The following is a 23,381-nucleotide window of genomic DNA, read 5'->3' as shown; positions in this document are numbered from 1 at the left end:
TACCTGATGCAGGTAGTGTAGTGCATATTGGATCGGTATTGGCCAATATGCCTCCTTAAATATCGGCTATCAGCATTGGCCTCAAAAATCCCTATTGGCACACCCCTAAGCATCTAGCTGTGTGTATCCACATGTTAGCTTGTGACTGGATAGTACAAAGAATAATTGCATGTACAAAGAAGTATGCCCTGAGGAGGGCTTTGGATTTGTGTACCCTGGCATTCCTCTCTTCTGTCACTTACTGACCAGCAAACTGACAGTGAATAAAGCTACAGTAAAAGCTCCGGTAACCGGCATCTTACAAGCCGACATGCTCAACTAACCGGCATGTCGGCTTGTAAGATGAAAGTGAAACTGGAAGTGCCCGCCATCGCACTTCTGGTTTCTCCGAGCCCCCATGGCCCAGAGCAAAGCAGCTTGAAATGCTGAGCCCCTGCAGCCTGGGGGCATAACGGGCTGCACGGGGCCCACCAATATGTCCCACAGGACCCATGGGAAGGGCAGTGATGCCGCGGGAGGGGCAGAGGGACGCCCCAAACGCAGCAGAAGCAGCGGTGGCTCGGGCTGCTCAATTAACCAGCATATTTTGTTATCTGGTATCCCTCATTCCCAGGGGATGCCAGATAAGAGAGCTTTTACTGTACTTGGTTTCTATTTGGTTTTATACACTTGCAAAGCTGCAGCAACGGGACTAGGAGAAGTCTCCCTGGAAGCTGCAACAGCAACAAATGTCAACTGCACTCCCGTAAACTTTAGGTCTATCTGTTCCACAAAGGAAAAACGATAGCCCTTTATGTGAAGCTCATTTAAAGAACCCATGTGTATTTATTTACAGATTACACAAACTGCATACACAACATTGTTAAGCTACTACTAGGGAACTGTTCCCAGGAATAAAACTGCAAGGATTTTCTGCATACTCCTTAATTTCAGGCTAATACAAGGAATTTAGAAAACGTCACAAGGCCTCTTCGAAAACAGATGAAGAAAGGAGGAACTTATTATGAATATTACATTTACTTTAATACCCCAGGTTCAAATTTTTGTTTGTTTGTTTGTTTTACCTGCTGGACACCAACAGCAAAGATCTTCAGAAACACTTCAGCAAATTCATTGTACTCCTTGGAAACATTACCAGGGCTACCATACCTAGCATTGAAAGTAAAACAGAAATATTTTGCTTAAATTTCATAAAGGTTAAATAGGATTTTTTAAATGTAATAGTTGTGAAAGAAGAGTTACCTCTCAAAAAGTCTAGCCAAGATGTGCAAAGCCCATTTTTTGCATTTCCACCAAGGCAATTCAGGTCTATCATCTTCATCAACTTGAAGAGTTTCCTTTAAAAAAAGATATATTACTATTTAATAGAGGCAAGGATTTTTGTGTGTATTTTAATGAACCAACTTCATGGTTGAGATTAACCTCTTGTCTTTCTAAGACTTTTCCAGGTTGCTATTTACTATTTATTCATGAAATATGACATTTACAAGAAAATTATTTGGAACAAATGAACTACCTATCCTTTTCTGTGCTGCTAGCTACACAACATTCCTCTAGACTCACAGAAATGTCAAAGATACTCAAGTTATAGAAATTAAAGCACATAATGTAGAGGCAGTGTAAAAATGCTTGAATAAATTATTTCTTAAGACAAATCCAAAACAACTCATGCTACAGGTCTTCTTTTCACCTACAAGCAGTGTACTTCAAGCATTCTATTCCCTGCTTAAACGCATTTAAGATGTCTCGCAGAAGAAAAATAGGTGAAAACTTTTAAATATAAGAATTCAGAAGCAAATCATAGGATTAAAAACTTGAAAAAAAACAAAAAGTACTTACAGCAGGAACATCTCTGTCCACAACAGTCTTTAAAATTTCTATCCACTCAGCCAGATTTTGCTGATTTATCAACTCTAGTGGTAACGTATACTATTACAAAAAATACATGCAAAAAAACAAAAATCAGTATAAAACATTTTTAAAGAAATGTTGTTCCACTGCTTCAATTTTATATAATATAGTCATATACCAAAACTTTACTAAACATTTGCTGCATGGGGTTACTATGAACAGGCAGCAAGAAATAATTATAAGGTAACAATAGCTCTGTGAATTGGAGATGACCAGTTTCCTCATTAAAAACATAATAAAGGGATTGGGAGAAAGAATTATATTTCTTACTGCAAAACCACCAATCTCTCTAGTATCAGTATTAACATACCTCATCCCACAGGGAAATTTACAGTGAACAGCATGTTAGTTCCACCTCCTTTTCAACAGTTAGGAAAGTCTAACAATGTAAAGCTCTACAGAAGTTATTATATGCGCTTGTTCAGCCAATCTATAACCATTCACAATCTAGCATTTTATACCAACCATTGTCTTACCAAGGAGTGATACTGATCAACTCTAAAAACACTAGGCTCTAAGTATTTGTTGCCCAATTTCAGACTAGCAGAAAACAACCGGATAAATTCATAGCATTGGTTTTATTATATGTTCTTGGCATGATTTTTTGTATTAAGTCCCACCATATTTGACCACTGATAGAAAAGGTCCTTGATGCAATCTAATCCAAATTAGAACATATGTAATTGTAGCGATGTAACTATTGTTTAAATAATTACCCATTTAAACTCCTCTAATGATACTGGTTAAACAGTTAACCAACACCACATACGGTGCACATGGGGCAGGTCTCCCAGGCTTCCTCCCCATCCTCTTGGGAACTTCCCTTTAAGTGGAGCCAGGCACTCCTGTGCTCCTTCCTGGCCCAGTGGTGGCGGCAGCGACAGCACCAGCACATCCCTGCCCCTTCCTGCCGCAGCCAGTGTGGACCAGTCCCTTTTTCTCCCTCTCCTATCTGTTCTGCTCTTCATGCAGGTGGGGGGGAAGAGTATGCCTCGCACCACTCAGCCCAACTGCCAGCTGTACTGGACTGCCATCCCAGCTGCACTGCTGAGGCTGGAGGGAGGTGGACTTGCTCTGACCTGCCAGGACCAGCTGCAGCAGAGCAAGGGGGTGAGGAGGCAGCAGCAAACCACACCACCCACATGAAGCTGCAGGGGCTTTCCCAGCCTGCTGTAGCTGCCAGCGTGCAACTGCAAGGGATTGGCTGCAGCACCACATGCTGTGACAGACAACTGGGGCTTTTTTGCAACCACTCACTATCTTTAATGGGTACTAGTTCCCTCTTCCCCCTCCATCTGCTTGTGTGGGGGGAGGGAGGTAGAGGTGAAGCCATGCGTTTGACAGACAAATAGGTCTTCTTTTCAATTGCTCAGTCCATAGATGCTAGTCCCCCCTCCCTCCTTTCCACCATCCGCTTGCGCAGTGAGAGAGAGGCAGAGGCTTTGCTTGCCCAGCAGCCCTCTAGGGTAGAGCACCGCTTCCCTTCCCCAAGACTGTGTCCTGTGCTTAACGGTAACTGTAATGCATTACTGGTATAAACATATCAACTGTTTAAATGTTTAACTTTCCACAACCCTAATGTAGTGTAGTATTTCAGTAAAAAGTAAAACTTTCTTCAGATAACATTCCTGTTCAAAAGCATATAAAAATTGCTTCTACCTGAACAAGAGCATAGAAGATTTTAAAGATCTGTTTCTGGATGAGGACAGACTGATCTGATGGATCAGAAAGAAGCTGAATGAAGCGATCCTTCAGAACTGGCAGGAAGTGTTGCATTGCTGCTATCAAGGGACTCCGCTCCTCTGGTTTCTTGTACCTTTAGACAAGAATAAAGCCAGCTTTAAGGCTTTATAGGCAGCTCTTCCAATTAAAAATCCTGAATAGAAGCATATAGACCAGTGCAGTTCACAAGGACACAGCATTATAAAACCCAGGAATATATTGTTATGGCGCTCATTGGATTATGGCTTCACTTTTCATATAACCCAAGAAGTATTACATTACAACCAAATATGAATGAAGGCAGGACACAGCTTAGGTTCCATCCCCCTCTTCTGTACAGCTATATTACTTCTGCTCAAAATACTCTCCTGCTGACTCACTCACTCTGAATACCCTATCACATGCGTGCAACACAGTTCACTAAGGTAAAATGATGTCAGAACAGTAGGAAGACAGTGAGCAAAACCAAGAAGTTAACGGACATAAAGGCTATAAAGCAGAGCTAGTCAGAAAAAATCCAAGGCAGCGTTGTCAGAATTTGCCAATTTGTCAAAATAAAAATGTTTCGGAGATCACTCTGTCCCAACAGAAACTAACCTGGTTTCCTGCCATTTTGCTGGTTCGGTGTCAACAGAATACTGAAGAACCTGTGCTTCTAGGCTCTTACTGTCTTGGCTGCCTGGGCTTTCAGGACCTCTAGCCAGCAGCCTGCCAGCCTTAGAAGCAGAGATCCCAGAGCTCCGGGGGTTCGGGGCAACCTGTTATGCAGACCTCACTGGAGCCACAGCTCTATCCCCTTTCACAGAATCTTTCAAAACTTGTAAATCCTCCACAAAATGAAATGAACTTTCTTCACCCAGTTATAAGCAAGAAGAGACTCTAATAACTGCACAACTGCCAGGTCACATCTAATATAATACTAAAGATATCATTAGCTAAGAATGTCAATAGTGTAAAACTGTTCTTAGGAATTCACAGCTACACTACTATAACTGTAGCATTAATTGCTTAATCTCATTCATGTGCCAAAACATCTTTAAACCACTCCTAATAAAAATGAGCATAAATACACAGAAATGATTTAACAATTCCAATACGCAAAAGTAGAGGACACAAGACAAAAACCTAAATAATCTGGTGCCAGATGTCATGTCTTATACAAATTACTTTAGAACTTAAAGAGCTAAGACTATCAAAAGTCAAATAAAGTCCCTATATATTCACTTAGTCAGAATATCAAGTTAAAGTTAAATTATTGACATAGAAAATCTATAATCTGCTTTCCTGAAGATGCAGTTAACAAGAATGTTAACAAAGTTAGGACAGATGTGAAACGTCTGACTTAGGTAAAAACCTGCCAGACTAAAAGGATTGCTAGCTTTGAAGCAAGAAACCTGAATACCTGGAGTGATTAACCTTCCACCCTGGAAGTCAATGTCACAAACACTAACAGATCTCAATTTTTTTTTAGTTTTCAGATTAATTGAAAAACAAAGAACTACAAACTGGAACAACTCACTTGAAGTCAGCACACTCCATACAGAAGAAAATACTTACTTGTTTGTTAAAAACAAAGCTAACACTTGAAATTTCATGGGCTGAATTCGTTAAATACCTGGCTTGCATTATTCAACAGGACAAATATAAACATGCCCCTCAAGCTTTTATCACAAAACTGGCAAGCCCTAACAGTCACTGCCCATCAGATGAAGTTCTGAGCAACTGAAACCAAGCCTAAACCTATGAGCTACATGATAACCATCTATATGTGGTATCTGTTGCAAAATTAACCCTGGTTCAGAAACAAAAATCTCTATACCAGAGAATCTTCTCTCAGTACTCAGTGAAGATTGATAAACACAGTAAGACAGACCCCATTTATAAACTTATTTTGATTTTCAGAATAATGAAACACATACAGTAAAAAAGCAAAATGGCTTAGGCCCCTGCCACTTTATACTTAAGATGGAATTAACTGGTTAAACATACCTTAAGTTGTGACCCAGCCACATGCTGACACACTTAATGGCATCATAAAACAAGAAATAAGCCACAAAATTATTTCACAAAAAACAGGGGTTCCTATCATGTCATTAATTGAACGTGTGGCCAGGTGAATCAACTGATGGGGCTCCCAGCCACAGAAGCCTGCTGATTTGCTGGGTAAGGGCAATCATATTGCTGGTCCCCCTACACCAACAATACAGCGTGATGGGAAGTTTGCTCAGTCCCATAATCGCACCTTCTGCCATGCTTGTGCGACTTGGCAGGAAGTGTGATTGTGTGGATCGCACATCAGATATCCCATCATGCCTTTACCTGCATATCTGGCAAGGGTCTCAGACTTGCAAAGACGCAGATAAAACACCAGCGATGCATAATTTGGAGGTCTTTCCAATATTTCAATAGCTAAGGCTGCGTTGGATTTTGCACTTAGGAATAAATATTCTTCTGTTTTATAAAAATTGTTGAGCTTAATCCCCAAATTCGGCATAAAACAGCAAAAAAAACAACTGATCTTTTTGACATGCCATTTTATGAAAAATATTTCCTAATTTTTCAGAAGAAACAATTTAAACATTCTCTTCTGAAACGGTACCATATTTTTTAATGTTTTTGGGTTCCTTTATGTTTCCATAATACCCGAACTCCAAACTTGCAAGTCTTCTCTGCCACATACATGCCTTCTCATCTCAGATGTTGACCACGTGCGTGGTCTCAATTGAGAAGAGGGGTAGAGCTAACCAAGAACAGGAAAAGGAACAGACATTTCCACTGCAGCCTAAGCCCAGTACATCCCCATTTACATAAAATGAACAGCCTTCATTCCCCATGCACACATTCCTTTCCATTCCAAGTCTCTGTCTCATGCTAATTTTCTCTTCAAGTTATAGTCAAATAGTTCAGCTGTTCCAGAGGATGAAGCAGGTTGTTTTTAGCAATGTTTACTGTCAGGGAAGTTTGCTGGATCCACGAAAGCCTATCAAGATTTAGCTCAATTATAAGCCTCAGAAACTTGTTATTTTCATGGTTGGAAATGTATGTTAAGGACTTTCATCAAAAAAAAAAAATCTCAAAGCTGCATTGCATATAGCATGTTTGAGCCCCACTAAATGTCCTGGATAAAAACTACACTAAGCATACTCCAGCCCCAAATGAGCCTCATACGTGCCAATGGAGCTAAACATGATCCCAGTACCACCAAGCCTTCATTCCTCATGGCAATCTCAGGAGACATATGGCAGGAAAGGATATCCTATGTAAAAGGCACTGAATAAAGGAGAAGAGCATTCTAACTGTGGCTTTGATGCGGATTTCCTATGTGAAAATTAAATCTTTAAAAAATACCTAGTTTTTGGATCTTAAATACATTAATGAAAACAACTTTTCTAGTTTTCAGGAGCAACTTAATGAAGATGGGACATGAACTACTACATCCCAAATGGTAAGTTATAAAGATTAGTTACTTAATTCAAAACCTTATATTTACTAGTACTCAATGCTCTGCACAATTCAATACTTTTTACATTTGTATCTACTCCAAATCCTGTTAGACATACAGATCACAAAACATATTGCTACAAACATATTTTCAAAGTTTTTTGTTGGAAGGGGAGGGGAAAAAAGCAAAACACAACCCTTACTCATAGTTCTTCACAAGTTGATAAAGACAGAGGAGAATTCCAAGCCAACAAGCACTATTTTCAGACTGAAGATAAAAACCAATTTTCTCCACAATTGCAGTCCAGCGGTTTGGATAATCATGCTTGATAATATGGTGAATGCAAGTAGTAAGCTGTACTCTGGAAGTCAAAGATACATACAGTTAAACAAATAACTACTTACATTATTTTAATAGTATTTTTGTGATAACAGAAAAACTAATTTTGGCTAAACTTAAGTTTCTATATAAATTTGGAAGTCTTTTTTATGTACAGAGGAGTCAGCCCTCTCTTTGGGCTTCCTCTGCTTCACACATGCTTAGCATTTACTATCTTCTGAAATAGTGTAAAGAGAAAAACTTTTACAGATCCAATCTCCCATCAATATGAAGGGTGCTGTATCTGTAAATTCCATCAATGTTGTACCAGATACAATTTTTCTTTTAGCTACATCAATTCTGTATTCTCCAGTACAAAAACATGCTGTGTCACAAAGAGGTTTAATATGCAGATGCTCTTAACTGCAAGAGAATAGCATAAAACCATGACAGAACTGGGAGCAGATTAAAACGGTATACCTAATTAGCTCAGGAGAGTGAATAATGACTTCTACAATATTTTCACGAATACAATGCCTGTCTTCTTCTGGGATGGAATAAGGTGGAATTTCCCCTGGTGTAGTTTCACGATCAGGCCAATACTGGGTTATCATATTCTTCAAGTAAATAACACCTGTCAAATAAAAGCAGGAGACCACTTGATATTAATACAAAGTATGCACAGATTGAATCTACCTGCTGCTACATATGTATTCCTTTATTATTTGGTTACTAACTGCATGGACACACTTATCTAGGAAGAAAGCTGATCTACAGTATATGCCAAAATGGCATTTTCCTCTCCAATTAATCACCTGTAATAATTCTGAAACGTGCTATTCAACACCTGATTATTTTTCAGACAGAATGTTTTTGAGCACCAGAGTACTACTATTTCTACCACTGCTTCTACATAAGAATGATGGAGTTTTTTAAACAATTCTAAAGCAGCTCCATTTATAAGTATTTTGAAATTATTTTTGTTTCTAAAAATACTACGTAACATCACCTTTCTGTAGGCAAATATTTCTTGTATTTAAAAAAAAAATCTGGTAGCTTTATACTGCAATTATTTGATTTGAGTCTACTTTACATTCAAGTGAGTTAGAAAATAGTTACTCCATACAAATAATTTAGGTTACAACTCTTCATGGCAGACATTATGCTCCTGACACAAATGCATGCTTCTGCTTTTTGACAGCCGAATTCAAACTGCTTGCGTGGCAGAATTTAGATTACACTGCTTTACAAGTGACAAAGGAAATCCAGGATCACTCCCTCTGGTACAGTTCTCTGCTTCATGTTTTCAAATGTTTAACTCATTTCCACTATGATAAAGAAACCTTAGGGCAATATGCCTTTAAAAGAGCTCTCTGTATTGCAATGATGACATACACCCTAATTCTGCTAGTGGATATGCACAAATACAGTCTGCTTGCATAGATCAGATTGCTAGAACTGAATTTTAATTGCAATTATTTCTTCTACTGTCCTTTTACTTATTTTCTGTACCCACAGGTTATTCTGGTCACCCCACAAGAAAACTAAATTACCGAAGGATATGTACCAGGCTTTCTCAGAAAACCACAAGGTTTGGCAGGATAATTAGTTCCAACAAAATTAATTTGACAAAAGTAAAAGAAAGCTGTTAATTTCAACAGAACCAAGAACCTCTATAGACTGTTTCTTATTTCTGGACTCACAATAAGATCAAACTTTTTCTTCTGAAACCAACAGTAAAATTTATCCTTTTTTTTTTTTTTTAATATGACAAGTTTATAGCCTCTCCCACTGAAGCATAACATTCTTCCCAAGCAATTCTTCCCAACAAAAAATTGAGCCGGTGTCAATGTTCTACTAGTAGCTTATTCTGCTTGGAAGAATTTATTGGTAGAATAAGCTACTAGTTGGAAGACTCAATATGGCCTTTTCTATACTTACCTGGCTCTACCATGAGAACTTACGGCAATAGAAAGTAGCCTACACACTTTCAGCAACTCCGAGGAGTAGCTGTTTCAGTAGACCACAAACTACATCCTGAGAAAATGCCAGCCACTGAAAGCACAGACGTGTCTGTACCGGACATCTTTTTATCCTCACAATTCAGTGTGTAGGGCCAGGTCTTAAATCTGGCATTTCCTAGCTTAAGTGCTTGACTTTGTTAAAAGAACACTTAATGTTGCAAGTTTTTTTATGTAGCATATAGAACATATACTTAGTCAAAATGGTGAAATAAAAGGATTCAAAACTTGCCTGCCTGTCTCACTGGCAAATCCAACTGCTCTGACATAGTAATCTGAAGCAGAGTTGAAACAAAGTTCACCGACTTATGAGCCTGCAAGCAAAATACAAAAAACAGGAGTCAAATGTCAAGAAAATGAAAATATTAAAATCATTCAATTATGGGTTACAAGTAAAACTTTAACATCTGTACACTCTAGTAAATTAAAATATTTTCAAAATGATTTATGAGGACCATATATGATGGAATTGATATGACACCAGCAATTCAAACTATGTTAAAATACTCAGCTAACAAAAGAAAGCTTTCAAACCCCTTAAGGTTGATTTAAAAGACTATATGGAGGGGGAGAGAATGGCATGGGGAAAACTTTCACTGAAGAAACTAGATTTTTGCTTGCCCTAGTGCTCTTGCATCTGAAACAGATTTCTGTAACCAGATTTACTTTTTTAACTATAGAAAAATTTTAAAGACAATTATATTATAGCACAGCAATTATATAACCAGACATTCAGGTATGAAATTTATAGAATGGAGATGTTAACCTAAGCTATTTGTGGCTTTTCACATTTAAAGATGTTGGGCTCTACTTATTTTCCAGTAACCATAGTATTCCAATTTTCTCAGTAGTATCTGTTATTCCATGCTCAGCTACAAGTCATGACCTCAGACTTTGCATACATGGTTAAGTTGAAAATAAGGGGGGGGGGGACATTGCTAGCTTCCAGACCTAGATTTATATTAATCTGTTGGCATACATAACATTCTATTATGTAGGATTATTCAAGAGACACCACCCACTAACGAATCATTTTAAAACAAACGTATCAAATTAAGAACTCTATATGAACATTCAACATATGCAAATAGACAGCTCAAATAGAAAACCATAAGGCGCTAGCCTATTGCTGCCCAAGTATGCGAGTATAATTGTCCAACAAAAAGAAACTGATAAGTTAACTGTTTTCTACAAAAAGCTGATTAATGGAATTTAAACTACACACTAAGAAAAACAAGGCTATTTCCTTCTCTACATGTAAGTAGTGCAGTTGATCAAATTGCAATTTGCTATTTATTTCAAACATGAAACCATTTCCCAATAAGCCCAGATTTACTCTCTTTCACTATCTTCTATCTTTTGGGGACAGTGGGTGCATCTACATGTTTATTAATGCACCATATTACTGTGCATTAAGTTTAGTACTTGGTTAACCAAGTGCAGTAGTGCCAGCACACAGGCTTTTAGTGATGCTTACTGCACAGTAAGCAAATACTACAGTGCAGTAGTGTATTAGTATGGTTTTTGCCCGACACTACTGTGCAGTGTTATCAGGCTACTACACAGTCAGCATCTCGTGTAGATGCGCCCACTGGATGCCAAATTACTTCTTAAATTGAGACAAGTTCAAGCAATCGAGCCATATTCACAACAGCATAATCTGAGCAAGATTGCAACTGTTCTTAAAAACGTATCCAAATTTTAGCAAAACTAACTGATAATTAATTCACTTGTACTTTACCATCAATAAATATGGTCTTCTGAAGACAACCAGCTATAGTTTCAAAGAACCCCAGTCTTGATAACTGTCCAATAGCAAAATAAACTATTCTAGTTTTCACATAGATAACAATCTTGAGCAATATCAGCAACATAGATTTAGAAAGATATGAAATCTCCTTACACGAAGAGATGTTATCCTGAAAACAAAATGCTCTTATTTTATTTTTTAATACTACTGACTAAATTTAAGACTTTTAGAGTGCTCTATACTCTTCAAGACCTAAGTATGAAAAGTATAGGATCAAATGCTTGTTGTAATACCAACGGTGGGCAGCCTGTACGTATGGCACACAGCAAACTGGAGGGGAAACAGGCAACACAGTGCCAGACAGGGCAGAAATCAGAGCATCAGATGAGGTATGGAAAAGATATTGGTGGCACTTAGGGAGGGTAGGAGGCTAATTTGTAGCACACCTGCCAAAAAACAGTTGGCCTCCACTGCTGTAAGCAATCAAGTATTAACAGTAATACAAACACTGCTTATAAACATTTATATCACATTGGGCTACCCAGTTAGGGCCTTCCCCCTGGACATAAGTTTTATGGAAAAAAAAGTCTAATTGTTCTAAATACAAATTCATTTAAAATATCATCATATCCATTCCAAATGTTTATTTGAGGGTTAGATCCATATACCACTAACTTGCCATCTCTATTCAATTATTTACCTGTTAAATATTTGGTGGTTTTAGAAAAGCCTTCTTTATAAATAACAATATAGTTATAGTTTTGAATATTCTAAAGCACTGGGTGTCTGAAAACCTACAACCCACTGAAAGTTCACAGAAACAATGTCCCCACCGCATGTAGCTCAAATATTCATTTAAACAGCGTATACTGGGGGATTGGGAGTAATAAAATATTATGACATTTCAGGGTCTGTGACCCCTGCTTCTTGAAGTGTCTAGAAGCTAGAGAGATTTTCATCAGGGCTACATAAGTTTATTTGAAACTCTAGTGTAAGTGACAACTTAAAAATATATATACATCCCTGTTAGGGGGGATATATTTGGTAGCTGTGTTTGTCTAAGACAATGAAATGCAAAAATCTAGAACTTTTGGTTCAGAAATTATACCTTTTATTAAACCAACTAGGAACTCACAAAAAAAATCTTTTTCTGCAAGCTTTTGTGCTCAAAGTCCCTTCATCAGGCCCCATCGGTAGGAAATAAACTTCATTTTTGCACAAAGAGGGAGCTGGAAATGAAGAAGTTGTCCCTTTGCATCCATGAGACATTCTCATAAACCCAGAAGGACAGCTTTTCCATCTCCAGCTCCCTCTGTGCAAAAATGAAGTTTATTTCCTACCGATGGGCCTTTTTACCATCTTTAATTTTCCCAGAGCCTAATGAAAAGCCTTTGAGCCCAAAAGCTTGCAAAAAAATAATTTTGTTTTGTGATTTCCTAGTTGATCTAATAAAGGAATCATTTCTGAACCAAGAGTTCTAAATGTCTACATATCCCTTGACATACATTTCTGCACCCACTTTGACCTGCTGCTCTATTAATTTAACTTGTGGAAAAGAGTAAGACTAAAATATTTATTTTGCAGCATGTTTTTAATGACATGAATTAACCCAAATTCAGCCAGACACCCAATCTGAATCAATGGTACAATTCCCACGCTTAAAAAAAAAAAAAAAATGGCTGCATTGGGAGTTGGCAACCTGTGGACCACATTCAACCTGCAAAGAGGTCCAACTCAGCACAGGGGGAAATCAGTGGCACAGAGCTGTAGCATCCATCCCCTCCACTGCGCTCTCCTCTGCTGCAAAGGCTGGTGTTCCACCATGCATGTTTACTCTTGCTGCACAGGAGACAGGGATCAATAGGAGAGGATAAGCACAAGCAGCCAGGTGTGCCAAGGAGCAGACCTGCAAAGCATGGCAGGGGACAGGTTGCAAAGGGTGGCTTGCTGTGATAAAAGTTTACTGAACCCAGGCTATACGATTAAAGATGTCAAACTGGGCCCTTGTTTAACCTGCAAGTTATGTAAGAAATGACTGAGATTTTAGCAACAAAACGTACTAATTCTGCCAGAGTGCATTTTTCATGATATACTTTTAATGATTACTATAAAAGTTAGGAAAAAAGCACTAATGTCAAAAACCACTTTTTCTTTTAAAGTTTTGCATATAAGACCTGACTGTCTCAAATACCAGGTGGAAAACTGGTCAAGGACAATGAGCAAGTTGCTTGTAGATGCTCACTTCAGAAGCAAGGCTCATTATGAAAATAGCTTGCATTGTCATATACTAGGATTAGCTTACACCTTTCATGGAGAGTCTATTCTCCTAACCCATGTATTTCATGGGTACTAGAGTCATATACAAAAAACAATCATGTAGTTACCCATTTTATATAAAATACCATAAGTCTGCAGGTGTCTCATAACAATGCTGGACTTCCTAAACTGCCTTGTGAATGGGAGGTTTCCGGAATGAGGGCCAATATAAAGTGCCAAGAACCACTGCTAATTTTCAAATATATATCAGTGGTTCCTAACTGAGGTATCACAGCACCCCCACTGCCACCACCAGCTGAAACTGCCACACAAATCTGCATTTCCAGGAGATGCACACTGAGCCAGACTGGGAAGTAGCTGTAGCACCCTGGAGAGATGGCCAGTAAGTTGAGAACTGCTGTTCTCTGGACTTGTCTCCAGGCTGCCACACTGCCATTGCTACTGGTTTATCAGATAAAATAGAAAACTAAAACATTACAATAGCGGTTCTCAACCAGGATGTTGCAGAATTCAGAAAAGTTATGGAAGGGTGCCTGGAGGCTAAAATGGTTGAGAATCATTGGTATACCTGCTCCTTTTAAAGTCCAGTGAAACTTCAGCCTTAACAGTAGTCATTCATTTCACATTGTTCCCTTTCATGTTGCCTTACTATTAAAGAAAGCGTTCAAACAAGACCTTGATCCAACCCACTGAAGTCTTCCCAATTACTTTAACCAACCCTGGGTGTATAAATGGATGAAGTTCTGGCCCTACCAAAATGCACGTAAGTTTTGCACCTTACTAATGTAGCCAGGTTTTCACCGAGGTCCCTGACCCACATTACACACACTTAAGGCGTGATTAACTGGTTAAGCACATCTTAAGTTGGTGCTTCCCAACCATTTCCTCACCAAAGCCCCAAAATGGAAACACTGGAAACTTTTTGACCCCAAAATGATACAGACAAGATCAATTCCCACTCCCTCCGTGGGCAGCACAGCTAGAACGGAGCCTATGACGAGGGGAAGCCGCAGATGCAGGCTGCCTGCCACAAGCTCAGGCCTCCCCTCCCTGCTGCCTTTTCTCCAAGGCCTCACAGACCCGTGAGGAAGAACTGAAGCGAGAGGGCAGAGTGGGGCAGGAAGGCTCAGTGCTGCCACTGGGAGCCCCATGCCAGCTGTGCTGCCATGGTGAGGTGCCCCCTGCCAGCCTGGCAGCAATGGTGGCAGCATGTAGTTGTGCCCCCTGCTGCTTCTAGGCTGGCAGGGGGTGCCTTGCCATGGTGGCACAGCTGGTATGGGGCTCCTGGCAGCATCCCCAAGCTTCCTACCCCACTCTGCCCTCCTGCACCAGGACCTGCTCACATCTGCCCCTGCCCCATGCACAAATCTGGGAGGCACATGTCCCACCATGCCCCTCCCCCAAGGCATGCATGCAGCAGCAGGGAGCTAGCCCCTCCCACTGCCCCCCAGATGAGCTGCCTGCATCTCCATCCTGCTCCCCCCAGCCAGGGCCCACATTCCTGCCCCAGGCCCAGGCCTCATGCAGTGGTCCAGCTAGGCAGTGCCTCCAGCCCCAGCCCTGCCCCACTCCCTCCCTTACCATGGGGGCTTCAATCTGCCCCCTCCCCTACACAGACTTACCTGGAAGGAGCTGCAGGAGCTGCTCTCCATGTTGCCCGGCTGCCACATGCATATGTGAGCATGGACATGCACAAGGACCCCCTTGCCTGATCACCCTCCTCCTGCTCCCCCGCCAGCCCCAAGCAGCCCCTTGTAGGCTGGAACTCCACCAGCCTGCATGGGGAACCCATTTCCTGCTTTTTTCTGTAATTTTCATTACAATCGGTCTACACTGCTGAGCGTCTTTGCAACCCCATTTTTTATCTTTACAACACCAAATGGAGTTGTGACCCCAAGGTTGGGAACCACTGTCTTAAGTAGTGACCTGGCCACACAGTCATTCAATTAACAGCATGATAAAACCAGGAATAAGTGGCAAAATGATTACATAAGAAGTGTAATAACTTTGTGGCTGGTTCCTCACATGCCTTTAAATTGATTGTGTGGCCAATACTCCCAGTCTCTGGAGCAAACTCACTTGCTCGAGAGGCTAGGAGTACTGGTCAGCTGATCAGGACTACCAGCTGAGGCAGTACATTGTGCACCACTGTGGTTGAGAGCTCCCAGCGATGAGAACAAAAGATGACGGTGCAGGGAAAGCCCGGGATCATGGTGTGACATGGCAGATAGCACAACTGTTGGGATCACACATCAGATCCCATCATGCCTCCTTTTTAACATCTGTCAGTGGCCTAAGTGTTTGACAAAACCAGCAAAGCCAAACAAATGCATTCCAATAACATGCCTTGTTGAACCCAAGTATTTCAGTGGTTTTTACAAATATCTGGACTTGCATACTATAGAACTAAGATTAGAACCATCTCCTAAAGGTAGTCATGGTGACTATGACAAAAGTTTTTGCACATGCATCTGCTTCAGCCATTTCTAACTCCTGCCACATTTTCAGTCTCTAAAGATGGCTGCCTCCCAGCTCTTACCATTCCTGTTCACTGACACCAGGGCTAAATAAAGTTCCATGTTTCAGACTTATTTTATGCAATCATTAACTTGTGCTTTCTTTTTGTTTTGAATGCACAGGATGAGTTGGGATACCAGGAAAGATAACAATGTAAGCTGAGAATTCAGGTGCATCTGAGGCCCGACTTTCGTCCCTCATTATTTCAAAACTTACTTTTAGAATATTTCCAATGTAAACAGCAAGAGCTTGATCATACACATGCTTATTCCTTCTTATGGTAACTGAATTCAGAAGATTTTGCTGGTGTAGATTTCTACTTATGTCACCTTCAGAAATACCATGGATTAACTGGTGTGGTATAAATGAAATCTCCTACAGGCTTCCCTCGGCAGGACTACTACACCTCTCAAGAAAGGCATGAAGATCAAGCTCATACAAGTATTTCCAACATATGCTCTAAATTCTGCAGCAAAGAGGAGAGTTCTTAAATCTTAAAAGCTTTGGCATCAGTAAAAGGTAGAAAATATTGTCTTAGTCTAATCTTGCTTGTTAAAAAAAAAAAAAAAAGCAAAAAAAAAAGCATCAACTGTCTGTACATAAAAATACCAGAATTTTAGTGCCATTTAATTGCAACAGGATCTCCATACTGGAAGCCTATTCTTTCCTACCACATAATCTAGCAATTAATGTGTAATAGCAAAATGACTATCTCTGTTCCCTATCCCTCCCCTATCATGCATGCTGCGTCACCAGTATAACTTTTCTGTTGTCTAAGAGCCAAGTATTCAGGGACATTTCCTAAAAGCAATCTTTGCTATGCTGCCTTACTAGCTGGGGAATGTTTTCTATCAGACCACAAATGTTACAGCAGTGTCTGTTAACATCAATCAGCTTTCCAAAATGAGTTTCCAGAATACAAGCCTCCACACATATCCACTGCAACTTTTTTTTTTTTTTTTTTAATAAAAAAGTCATTTACTCAGGACCTGCTTGCCCAATTCATACAAACACATTTTTATTACCAAAAAGCTGTCACATCTGCTCCATAATATCAAATATAAAATTCAATCTGAAATTAACATACAGAGCAAATGACAACATATGGAGCCACAGAGAAGCAATTAGTACAGACACAAAGGCATTATTTTCTCACATAACTGCATCCATTAAGGTCACTTATGCTCAGTTTTAATACCTGAGGATTTTACATAAACTATATCTACTAAGCAATAAAGTCTGAACACTTGATTTAATTTTGGCTACAGACATTACATGCTTCCTTGTTCTGAGATCTTGTCTATATAGTACTGCAGGGCTCTTGTGAGCAGACAGCAGCCATGACGTGGAAGCTACCACAGCATGTGCACAATCAGACAACTTCTGCTGGATCAGCTAGATCTTTGCTGCTCCACCTCATCAGCTGTACTGGCAGTATGAAGTCCACTCCGGGAAGGCTCCAGTCGCTGAAGGGATCAGAGCGCCTAGCAGAAGGCAAGGGTATGCCTACAATGCACCTGCTGCTGGTCAGCAGAAGCAGCCTTCTTCACTAAGAAACAGTGTTACTCTGACAGAATAAAGAAGGTGTTTTGCTGCCAAAGACCACCTTTAAAGTGTGCATGTGGTCATAATTTTTTGGGAAAAGTTTTGTAGTTCCAGTAATGTGGACCACGTTTGAGCCACAAAGATATTAAGTTGTCATATCAGCTATACTACCTATGACAATTTTTAAAAATTAGTACAAAGAATTTTAAAGGATTATTTCTAAACATAAAATGTTTAATGTATTTCTGGACTGAAAGCTAGCTACTAGAAAAAAAATATTTTATATTACCGTAACATGCAAATTAAATGAAGATCAGCTGAATGATTTGTATAACAGGCCAGAAAAAGGCAACTTCTAACTTTTCCCTTCCTTTTTAGTATTCGGTATGTTCATTCATGTGCTGTCCCTCCAAAAGCATGCTGAGAATGTAACTACTAAAATGAGATGCAACAGCATTTCTCAAAAGCTATGGTCAGATACTGTAAAGCTATGCTGAGGCAGCAAAATACTCTTACTTTCAGTTCTTTAAGAATTCACTTGGCCATTAAGATATTAAAGCCTTTCTGATTTCAACTTTTTACAAGGTAGTTCTACCAACCTCTAGTAAAGTTACTGCTTACTATATATGTAAAAAGTATAAGATATGCAAAATTACTGAAGCATATATGCACATCCAATCTTGCCGAGCCAGCTATTGCTGTGCTAACTCATTAAATGTTCAGTACACTAAAAAAGGTCACCTGCAAATTCAGAAAGTTGTTTGGCTTTGTCATCTTCACCCAAGGAAAAATATGGCACATTCTTCACTTAGTCATGTGAAAACAATACACTACCTTCTCCTTATTAGGATCAACTCAGTTTAAAACTGTAATATTTTCCTCAGTTAAGACAGCTTTTGTGGTCCCTGACAGCCCCTGAGTGATTTCAGGCAAGTATCTTCCCTGGGGCCATGCACCATGAACTTCAAATAATCTATTCTTCCACAAGCTAAACTCTGTTCTTCCTCCCCTTACACAAATAGAGAGAGCGAGAGAGAGAATTGCAGTTATGGAAGAAAGGCAAAAAAGGTAAAATATTTTAGAAGAATATCACACTGACTACTCTGGCTTTGAATAGTGGGGGAATTTCAGTTACTAAGGAAGAAGCACAACTCATTATTACAGTGAGACACTTGAGAAAGCATGATGTAGTGGTTTGAAAATTAGAAAGATCCACAACTCTTACGCTCTGTTTGGAGCTTTAACACTGATTTGCTACATAACTATGAGGTTACTTATACTAAAACTACTGGAGATTGCCCATCTGAAAAATGGGGATAACACTACATTTACCTTATCCTCAGAATGTTCAAAAACAAATATTTGCTCAATACTTTCAGCTCCTTGGCTGAATGGAGGATTGATAAAAATCCATTATTTTTATTTTAAAAAACAAGCAAACCAGTCAGAAGGGGAGAAGATCTTGACTAACTCTGCTGTCTTCATCCTTAACTTTCAGAGAAGATCATTAAGTTAGGTCCATCTTGCTAAATTGGGAGAAATGACCTCTGGTTAAGAAGTGGTTAAAAAAAAGCCAGTTCTAAATGTTTCTTTTCTGCTCACCAGCATTACCTGCTTTGCCCATACTGAACTTCTTAACCAATAGTCTGAACGATGTACTTATTTCACACAGAGACTGAGACAACAGTTAACATGCTGGAAGCCTGTGATTCTCAGTTCAGGTGCCACTACACCCTTTCAAGATAGTTAGCAAGGCTGCCACATCTAAGGGAAACTGCCCCACACACTTTTTTCTAGGAGGGGCATGTGGAGCTGGACACAGAACTGGCTGGAGCAGGAGTGTGGTTAATGAAAGCAGGAGCGCTTGCTCCTACTGCAGGTGCTTCCTGGTCTGGTTCCAAATGCCCTTCTTGCAAAGAGATATGTAACAGTTCCCCCTGGCAGCAGCACCGAGCCAAAGTAGGTAAGCCAAGTTTTTAAAAAGAGCAGCTCTCAATCAGGGTGCTACCAAATTCAGAAAAGTTATGGAGGAGTGTCGTGACTTTAGAACCATTTCTGTAAGTACCCAATTATATGAATCCTAGGTGGGGAGAAGCAGAGGGAGAGCAGCAGCTGTTTAACAACTGATGGCATCACGGCCATCAATGGCTGTTCACCAGAGCTCCCCAAGGGATGACAAGATCAGTCACAAATTCCACTGTGACTGATTCAGGCTGGACATAAGAAAGAACTTCTTCACTGTCCAAGCCCCCAAGGTTTGGAACAGACTGCCACCTGAGGCGGTTCTAGCGCCCACTTTGAACGCCTTCAAAACACATTTGGATGCTTATCTTGCTGGGATCCTATGATCCCTGCTGACTTCCTGTCCCTAGGGTGGGGGGCTGGACTCAATGATCCTCTGGGGTCCCTTCCAGCCCAAATGTCTATGAATCATCTCCCCCAGCAGTGTCACAGACGTTGATTATGATCAGGACAATCCCTGACCTACTATAATCCCTTATTAAATGGGAAAGGAGTTGAAAACCAAAACAGGAAATCCTACAACTTGCCTGTATGACAATTCATTAACTTGCACATGCATGGTCCAACTTCCTGCCTGCAAATGTACTGAGGATTTATGTCTGATCAGAGAAGATCCCACTAGCAACTGTTCAACATTTGAAAGTGCACTTAATATCTGTGTTGCAAGCCTCTGATTAAAACCAACAGATTAGCATGCTGAGACATTCAGCATTCACATTCCATTTCTCAAGCTGAGGCTCTCAAAGCATTTTAAGTCATTTGCTAATAAAGTTGCACAAAAATTCAGTGAATTTTACATTTTTTTTTAATTGATGAGAAAACTGAAATGAAGCATAGGTAAAGTTAAATTTTGCCTAAGATTAAACAATCAGCAGCAAACCCTGGGAAAAATCTAGGACTCTTGATTCCCAGTCCCTTTTCCTAACCAGTACATGACACACAGTTTCAAAAACAGTGTGTAAAATGTTTATGTTATAGCTCATTCAAGTAAAAAATTTGCTGGCTGTAGAATTAAGATTCAAGTTATTACATATCAACAACATGGCCAAGACTGGTAAGAATGCATGTAGTTCTCATAACCACTGCAATTATCAATTAATTGGACAAGTATCACCCCCCTCTTCTTAGTAGGTAAAAGGAAGAGCAATTTGCAAGTCTTCTACTGAAATAAGGCTTATTCGATGCGACACTGGAGGTCTGCTGGCAAAACTCTAAGCGTGTTCACACTCAATCCCCCTCTGCAGCAACAGATACCTCATCTCTGCCAGCAGAGTTAAAGCATCTCTGCCAAGTAAGGTTCCTGCCGCTGTCCAGCAGCCGGCAGAAGGCACACAGACAATTCCTTACCTTCATCTGGCTTCAGGAGTTGGAGAACCCCTGCATGCATTTTTTGCACAGTCAACGTATTTGATGAATGACAAATCATGAATCTGACACAAACATATTGACGCAAATGCGCTTTAGTATCTTGATGGTAGTGGCTGCTGCCTGCCACCAGAGCTTCTGGCAGCAGAGCAAGGCAAGTACAGAAAACGCCTAGGTTTCATGAGCCCAGGCGAGCTATTTGAACAAAGCAAACATAAAAAGGTAGGCCCATCATGAACAATTAAATTAAAAAGCTTGTTTGCCACAGGTAACTTGCAGTACATCATTCTAGTGCTAGAAACAAGTTAGTCTTTACAGCAAGATAGGCCCAATATCAGAAGAAAAAATCATCAGTTCAAAATACAACATATCCTACCATACAAAAGAAGTGCAGGAGACAATTTAAGGTCCTAATCCAGCAAACAAATGTGCAACTGACTTTCAAATGAGCTAAACAGATAAGTTATAGAAACTATTCATGAGTACAGTTATACACATGCATAAGTGTTTGCAGAATCAAGGCCTACACATACACAGAGGTATTTTACCATTAGCATTGCTCCGGAAGCTGGGAACCTGGCATTTAAAGTAAAAAAATCACAATTTATTGTACCCAAATACAGCAAAAGTCTTGGGGTTTTGTATGGTATATCATAGTCCATCATGTTTCATTTAAAAAAAACAATTAAGAACTGATGGTCAGCATGATTTCCCATTCAACAGAGTATGTCTAAGTATGTGCTCAAGATGCATGTATACAAGCTACACAGAGTACAAAAGTTTCCTGAATGTCTTGCAACTGAAATTGTGTAGTAAATATCCAAATGAATAAATCTGATGCAAATTAACCTACATGTTTATTAATAATACAAAATGCTACCTTTCTTCTTAGTCCGTTTATGAGCTAATCTCTATTACTTTTACCCAAGTACAAATTAAAAATATTTAAACTGAGCATTGTATTGTAAATACTTCAAAAATATTTGCAATAAATGTGTAGAATAGCCAAGCAATCAGTTGATTAAATTAGACAAATTTAAATACGTCATTTAACCCTGGTAGTCCATGGGCAACAAGTAATGTGCTGCAAGCAGCATCATATTTTGTCCTTCCAATCAACCTAAGTTTTAACTTTTTAATTTTCTGTGGTTATGAGCAACAATAACAGTTCTCACTGGCAACATATATAGAGAGGTTGGGACCCACTGATTTCATGTTAAGTGCATTCTCTCGCGCTCCCTTTTTTAACTTAAGGAAAAGTTTTCAAGAGACATTGTTTCACTCAAGCCAATTTTTGTATATCCTTTTTCTAATTATTCTTTTAACCTACAGAACAGTGACACACTCATTTTTCAGTACAACCAATCATATCTCTGGCCCAGTGTTATCGCAGTGTATTACATGCGTCTGCCAAAGCAAAACAAGTATGCTGCTAGACCTGTCAAATTAAAAAGCACCAGTTTCAAGGAGGATTATATACTTGGGGGCAAGCTTAACTTCACTTTGGCCTTCATGTCATCACCTTCTTGAGGGATTGGACAAATTCTTCCAAAAAAAAGTGCACCAGTAGCCACTGAATGAGGGAGTTAGGGGGATACAGCTTCTGAATGAAAACTCCCTAGACCAGTGGCTCCCAAACCCTGACAGACTGCCTACCACCAATTTAAAATGATACAACTTTAAGTATCACCAGCAAATTTTTGTTAGAAAAAGTAATTATAATAAATCTGTTAATGCGTACCACTGACAGGTTCTCTGTGTACCACTGGTGGTACCCATACCACAGATTGGGAACTGCTGCCCTAGACCTTCAATGCCAAAGACTGCAAGTGGGAGCAGAACAGTGGAGGAAACCCTGGTCATACTGTTCCCTCTGCATCTGTGTAACACAAGCCTATATGATGTGCAAAGAGACATTTGCTGTTAGCCAGCGGCAGGTGTGTGCTAACTAATTCCTTGGGAGGATCACTAAAACAACAGGGTCAGACGTGGAAAAGTGCTGCAAGGAGGGGGGTGGGAGACGACACACTGAACAGGGCCCACTGGCCCTTGATTGAGCTGCGTGCCACAGGCCTTTCGACATGCCACAGGAGAACATGGGCCACTGCCCACCAAGCGAAACTATAAGCCTCCCTTAATGAGTGAGGCCAGTGAGGGCACATCCACTAATTACTTGGGACAACCCGAGAAGAAAACAGAGAGCAAGGGTCAGACATTGGTAACAAGTGCTGCAAGGGAGGAAGGCACCCACCCCTCCGACCAGGCCTTTCGACCTGCCCAGTGGCGCCCGAGCTTGGGCCCACGAAGACAGAAGGACAAGCCTCCTTTATATCGGGAGAAGCGGGACGGGAGCGAGATTACGGGTTTCACACAGGGGGAGAAAGACCGGCGCCGGCGGTGACAGGCCCGTGTGCTGCGCGGGAGCGGGGCGGCTGCCACTCCGCAGCGCCGAAAGCCCCGCTCCACCTGGGGGCCGCAGCCAGGGCCGGGC

The 23,381-nt window shown here is 40.2% G+C and overlaps 1 protein-coding gene across 1 annotated transcript in view; it reads right to left on the bottom strand.

Moving 5' to 3' along the window:
- IPO7 (importin 7) overlaps positions 1-23,381 on the bottom strand; it is a 51,428-nt gene that overhangs the window by 27,679 nt on the left and 368 nt on the right. Inside the window, exons 2-8 of the mRNA XM_019551655.1 lie at positions 9,647-9,728; positions 7,874-8,027; positions 7,278-7,436; positions 3,571-3,727; positions 1,840-1,929; positions 1,243-1,337; positions 1,065-1,149 (exon numbers count right to left, since the gene is read on the bottom strand). Of these exons, the coding sequence (XP_019407200.1) occupies positions 1,065-1,149; positions 1,243-1,337; positions 1,840-1,929; positions 3,571-3,727; positions 7,278-7,436; positions 7,874-8,027; positions 9,647-9,728 (822 nt within the window). The remainder of the gene's footprint in view (positions 1-1,064; positions 1,150-1,242; positions 1,338-1,839; positions 1,930-3,570; positions 3,728-7,277; positions 7,437-7,873; positions 8,028-9,646; positions 9,729-23,381) is intronic.

This window comes from Crocodylus porosus, unplaced genomic scaffold (assembly GCF_001723895.1).
Source record: "Crocodylus porosus isolate Cpor-Errol unplaced genomic scaffold, CroPor_comp1, whole genome shotgun sequence".
Taxonomy (NCBI): Eukaryota; Metazoa; Chordata; order Crocodylia; family Crocodylidae; genus Crocodylus; species Crocodylus porosus.
The sequence above is the reverse complement of the archived record's forward strand: the minus strand, read 5'-3'. Positions and strand labels throughout refer to the sequence as shown.